At 36.8% G+C, this 6,000-nt stretch overlaps 1 protein-coding gene across 3 annotated transcripts in view; it reads left to right on the forward strand.

Annotated features, from left to right (window-relative positions):
- The window catches only part of TSPAN12 (tetraspanin 12), a 40,515-nt gene extending 34,938 nt beyond the window's left edge, over positions 1-5,577 (forward strand). For all 3 annotated transcript variants that reach the window (XM_066183031.1, XM_066183033.1, XM_066183032.1), the window contains one exon: positions 4,012-5,577. In XM_066183031.1, the coding sequence (XP_066039128.1) occupies positions 4,012-4,317 (306 nt within the window). In that variant the 3' untranslated portion in view covers positions 4,318-5,577. The remainder of the gene's footprint in view (positions 1-4,011) is intronic.
- Positions 5,578-6,000: the final 423 nt, after the last annotated feature.

Consider the following 6,000-nt stretch of genomic DNA (forward strand, 5'->3'; position numbering starts at 1 on the left):
GACTTTGAGGCATCCATCCTAGGAGGCTGTATACTTCCACTAGGAAGAAGGAGGATAGAGCTGCCAAAAGGCAAGTGCCTCGGAAGGCCAGTCTATGCTAGGAACCTTAAAAACAGTGGCAGAGGTTGGTTTTTTTCCACCAGCTCCTTGTAGACCCTCTCTCGCCTTCTGGCAAGGCTCCCAGCACTGACAGCAGTGGTTATGCTTTAGAAGTGTCAGTCCCTGAATGAGAAGGCCATTCAGGCTTCTTCTGGGGCCTGCCAGTCACACATTTTGAAAAACTAGAAATTGTGGCTCACTCTGCAATAATGGTTGCTTTTTGTAATACTGTTGCTGCTGTTAATACCATACAGACAAATCTGTTGTACAGAGCCTCCAAGGAGTATAGTAGAACTGTAGAACATTCATTTGCCCCCTGACTGAAAAGGCAGGAGTGTGTAAGCAGTGTCACTCAATGAAAAACTGCTCTTTGAGCACAGGAAGCTCAAAAATTTCTGAGAATTATTAGACATTGGAATGTAGTGTCCAAAGTGCAAGGTTTTCTTGTGTCACCTCTTTTGCTAACATTTAATGCCCGTGCCATATTCCAGGAAAATGGTTCTCTGAGCACTTAATATGTTCAAGTTCTTTTGGTTCTATTTGGAGAAAATTAATAGCCAAAGATGATGATTATGTAGGACATAAGGGCTGTGTTAAGACCCACTTCATAAAAGAAAGGGTGCTTGGCTTCTTTTTCTAAAGAAATCTGAAGGGCACATTCTTCCCCTATTGTACCGCAGAGCATTTTGGATGGATTCAGCACTTAGCAAAAATTTATTTTTGGTTCTCTACTGCAGAACCCATTCCAAAAAGGGACAGGCTGTGTTTGGTAGTATCAGCCACAAAAATACTTCATTTCTCTTTGAGATATGTATAATATTTTGTTGGCAAAATGTTTCTTTCCATGGTGCTTGCCTGTGGGGTGTCTCTCAGACTCTTACAGTATACTTGCTAATAAGTTTATCGGTATTATGCAAAACCAACTTACACTTCCAAGACTAATCTGCCTAACTTCTGCTTTGGAGAACTGAAGGAAAAAAGCCTTGTTAGAAAGTGATTCAAGCCAAACTTGCATAGTCTTGTGGTTTGAGAGGGAGTCCGATAAGATTAGCTTCACTAGCCTAAAATTGATTTATGTAAATATTTGGCAAGTCCATTCTGGTACTTCAGAAAAATTCTTTGTAGTACTTCAGAAAACTGCAGTTTGGTTTGTCTGGGACTGATAAATGTGGTTTTTTGTAGCTGTGCTGTGATTTTTTTTCTGGGAACTCAAAACTTTCTATAGTCTAAGCTGGAATCCTTCACAATTTAATTTTAGCAAAAAGAAAGGTGAATTACAGTTCTGCTTGAAAGTAATTCTGGCAGGAATCATATTTTCCCTGTTGGATATTGAAAGTTATTTTTCAATTTCTTGAATTGCTTTTATTTTGATGAGCTTCACCTTTGGTGCAGTTTTATGAACAGACTGACCTTAGAAAGAGTTTGGTAGTGGGGGAAGTGTGAAGATGTTGATGTGGCCTTGGAGGTTTGTTGTGGTCTGAGAACAAGAGGAGCTCTGACCATCTTGTGATCGTGAACTTCCGTGTAGATATAATGTGTGGTGGGGGTTGATATCTTAAAAAAAAAAAAAAAATCAAACTTGCATGTTCAATATTTTATTTTGGTTTCTGGCATAATTTTGAGTATACTCAAAATTCATTTTAATTAAATTAATTCTGTTTTAATTTTGGTTTGTTTCAATATTTAGTTTTACAATTTGCTTTAATATGCTTTTGAGTATACTCAGAATTTGAGTATACAAAAGATTAGTTGAGTTTGTGATGGCTTATCTTTTCTCCTCAGTGAAGTACCTTAGTTCAGGTTCTTATTCTGTGATGAAGTAAATCAGTTATATATGCTAAATAAGAAATGCATGCTTTTTTCCATTTCAAGACTGAAAGTATAAAGTGAATGAATCAGGCCTTTAATCTGAAGCTTTGTAGGAATCTGAAGCTGATTGTTCTGAGTGATTGCTTCAAGATTTTATACTTTATTTGATTTGTCGAGAGCTCTTCCCCATTTAGTGACAAACTTTTGCAGGGAGAAGTGTATTTATGTACTGTTTAATTGCAGACTACCAATTATGAAAGTGTCACATAAGCAGAAATAAAATGCATGAATGTGGTGTTAACAGGGCTGGCTGTTTTTTCTCAGTTTTGAAACTGATTTTGAATGTGTATTAGAGGAGAGCTCTAAGAATATCATTAAATGGAGGAAAACAGTCCACCTAGATCGGGCATAATCTGTCTCAGTTATGTGTCTGGGTACTGCAGGAGATGTAGGCATTAATGTTACTGCTCTCTGCTAGTGGGTGTTTTCTCTAGGCAACAAATGAACTGAGTTTGAATATTGCTGTGGTGAAACATTTTTAAATTGTGACCAGCATGCACCTTCATCTGTTTAAGTTATCAAAAGTATTACAATGCAGCCAGTTTCTCTGTAATTAACAAAAAATTGGGAAATGGTGTAACTACAACTGCCTTCCAGTTGAAGAAAAGAAGATGCCAACTTGAGTTTTTGTCCCCCACCTCAAGTCCAATTACATTGCTTTTGCTACAGTGTTGGTTTTTTTTTCTTTTGAAATTTCAAGGAATGCATACTTTCTCCTTTTCTGTGTCTTTGCTGCTGTTTAGAAAATGAAACAGTGAAATGAGCAAAGACATTGATATCCTGTAATTTATTCTGGTACAATTATCATGGAGTACATTAATTTTATTTAGATCCTTAATGAAAATTAAAGATTGACTGCAGTGTGAATTTTGTGTGTGGCAAAAATTGGACCTTTCATCACATACATTTAGGACTGTAGCATTTGAAATTGGCTTTGGGGAAATTTGCTTTGGGAATTTAAGTGTGATTGAAAAGTGTTATTTATCATGTCCTGTCTTCAGATTCCATCACTTTGATCAATTGCTTTATTTTCTTAGAAAAGCCAAAAGAAAAATGAAGCGAGGATGTAAATGCAAAGAATAACATTCTCAAGACAGTGCCTATTTTGATGGGTTCCTGATGTCTGCTTCCGGGACCAGTGCCCATCCAGTTTGTTACTCTGAATTTCCCCTTGATATTTATGTTGCTTTGATAATTGTGCTACCTGCAGTTGAAACCCTGCAAAGCTTAGAATAGAGAATAAGCATCATGCAGAGTAGCAGAGGCCCCTCTCTTCATGGTTTATCGTCTCTAAGACAGGCATTGCCCTTACTGAGCCACGAGCATTGTAACTTGTGTTTGCACTGTTAGCCACTGGTTCCAAAGCTGCTGTCTCTTTGTGGATCCATGCAGCCTTGCAAGGACTTGGGAGCTTTTCTGAAGCCTTATGTGGTAGTTAGTTGGCCATGTAAGCAAACTGTAGAGCCTGCATTGGAGGTTTGGAAAGAGCTAAATTCCATTTCTGTGAATATCAACTTAGAACATTGTAACATAGTTTTCACGGGATGTTTTCTGATGAGGTTATGCAGGTCCACAGATCTTTCCTACAGTACTGTTTCAGCTTCAGAGTGTAGTATTATCTGTAGAAAACGTCTAAAAGAGCTTAAAATAATAGACAACTTTGAAGATCTTCAATTTAAGGAGAGAAACAAGATGATAAAGTGGACTTTAATGGCTTTTTAAACCTTCACAAAACCAGTTGAGTTTCTTTAGCAATTAGTGAGAGTTGATAGGAATTCAGATCAAGTTTGAGTGATTTCTGAAATTGAATTGAAAAGTAGCACAGATCCTTGCAGTAAAGTCTCTGTGTATGAGAAAACTTAAAGTGGGCATCGTGGAAGCAGTTAAAAAGTAGGCAAAATAATTTGCAAAGTATTGTTTGAAGGAAGTGAGAGAGAGATTCTTGGGAGCCAGGAAAGACAGCAGTGGGTATGGATGAGCTAAGCCTTTGGAACTGCAACCCGAATATTACTGACTGTTTTTTAATCTATTTTTGTTTTATAGGGATGTGGTAAAAAAATGTACACATTTTTGAGGGGGACGAAGCAGTTGCAAGTGCTGAGATTTCTAGGAATCTCTATTGGAGTAACGCAGATCCTGGCTATGATCCTCACTATTACTTTGCTGTGGGCTCTGTACTATGACAGAAGGGATCCCAGAGCAGATCAGATCATAGCACTGAAGAGTGATACCTCGCAGGAGCTGTCATGTCGTTCCATGGAGCTACTGAAACCAAGCCTGACCAGGATCTTTGAACATGCATCCATGGCAAACAGCTTTAATACGCATTTTGAAATGGAAGAGCTATAAGTGATGCAATGAATCTGCGAAGTCACAGAGGATTTTTTGTTTTGTTGTTACTTTTGTTCTGTTCCATCAAATATACCAAATATACCAGTCTTCTTATGTGTCAGAAACCAGCTAATGAATGGAAGTGAAGGAGACCAGCAAAGAAAGATAAGCCTATTGTCAGCCCCTTAGCCATGTCCTCAGCTGCAAAAAAGAGTTGATTTTGTATGTTGGTTTTTAAAAGGCACTCATTCAGTTGGGCACAGTAATACTCATTGTCACAAGCTGTGTGAAGTGTAAAACACTGACTCAATCACAGGTAGACTGAACCTGGAAGGAAGCATCGTGGGTAAGGAAGAGAAATACTCATCTTCTGAAGAAACAACTGTGCTTTGAGCAAACAAAATGTGACTTCAGCTGAAATTGACTTTTAATAAGCCATTTGGAAAATGTCTTAATCAGGGATCTATGTATGTATAATTTTGTGTTTTCATGTGTGCATGGAAAGCAGAGCTACAATTCAAGTTAGTACTTGGATATAAAAATTTGCAAGATTTGTAAAAAGGGCGAGATTTTCTTTTTTCTAACAAGACTTTTATCTTAGCTTTTGTTCTTAAAGATGTTCTAAAACTTCTATTTTTATCTAACATAATGATTTTTAAAATTTTAAATATATTAAACAGGGATTGAAAACGAAACTATAGCTATGGACAATAGACTTTAGTTTTCTGGAGAATTCTTCTTTCAAATAGTTTGTTCTGTGGACTGTTTCCTAGTAAAAAGGAAGAAAACCTTAAACATTCTTTCCAAAATGGGAATCAATATGGGAGTAGCACATTTTTATAGATAAATCTTTTCTCCTGTCCATGATTTCCCTGAAACTAGAAACAAAAGACTGCAAGAAAAACGCTTACAGTTCTGGATGCTATTGCAATAATTGTAAAAGTACCTGAGGAAAAATTTTACTTTGGTGACTGCTTCATTAAGAGCTCCGTGGTGGCTTAAAATGCCAGCCGGAAACAGATTAAAATGTATTTATTGAGGTGGGGAAAGTGCATTTTACTGTATTTTTATGAGCAACGTCTATGTCATAGGATTATTTTTACAATTGGCCACGCTCTTGAAATATATATTTGTTCCACTGAGTATAGTAGTTCGTGGCAAATGGGCTTTTCACATAATATTACATTTTAAAAATTCTTTCATTTGTTTTGGAATTTGTAAAAGAAAAAAGAAAGTGAGGTGTGATTTGGTATACAATAAAATTACTTTTGTCTCAAATTCCGTAATGGCTTTTTTTTTTTTAGTCCTACGGTGGGAGTGCTTTAGATGGGCATTGGGAGGGTCCTCCTGCTAGCGTGAATTAATTTGACTTTTCTTTACTCATTCCACTTACTGTTGTGCAGAAACTGCAATGTTAGTGTGATTTTTTTTTTTTTTTAAAATAATTGCTTCTGAGAAGACTTCTTAAGGGCTTATGAAATTAAGCTCTTCAGTTGTGTGGGCTGTTGGCTTTTTAGCATTCTGCTTGTGGGTGTAATTATTTCAAGGGTACTATTGTGAGCAAGATTATCTTTCTGCTTTTGTACTTCTATAGATGCTAATACTTATTTTGGGAGGTAAAAAAAGATAAAAGGAGAAACCATCCCAAAATTTTGCTTAGAGTATTTTTGGCAGGAATCCTTTCGTATGTTCTGCTTGGGA

The sequence above is a fragment of the Chamaea fasciata genome, unplaced genomic scaffold (genome assembly GCF_029207755.1).
Source record: "Chamaea fasciata isolate MVZ Bird 193981 ecotype frontalis unplaced genomic scaffold, bChaFas1.0.hap1 SCAF_5, whole genome shotgun sequence".
Lineage (NCBI taxonomy): Eukaryota > Metazoa > Chordata > Aves > Passeriformes > Sylviidae > Chamaea > Chamaea fasciata.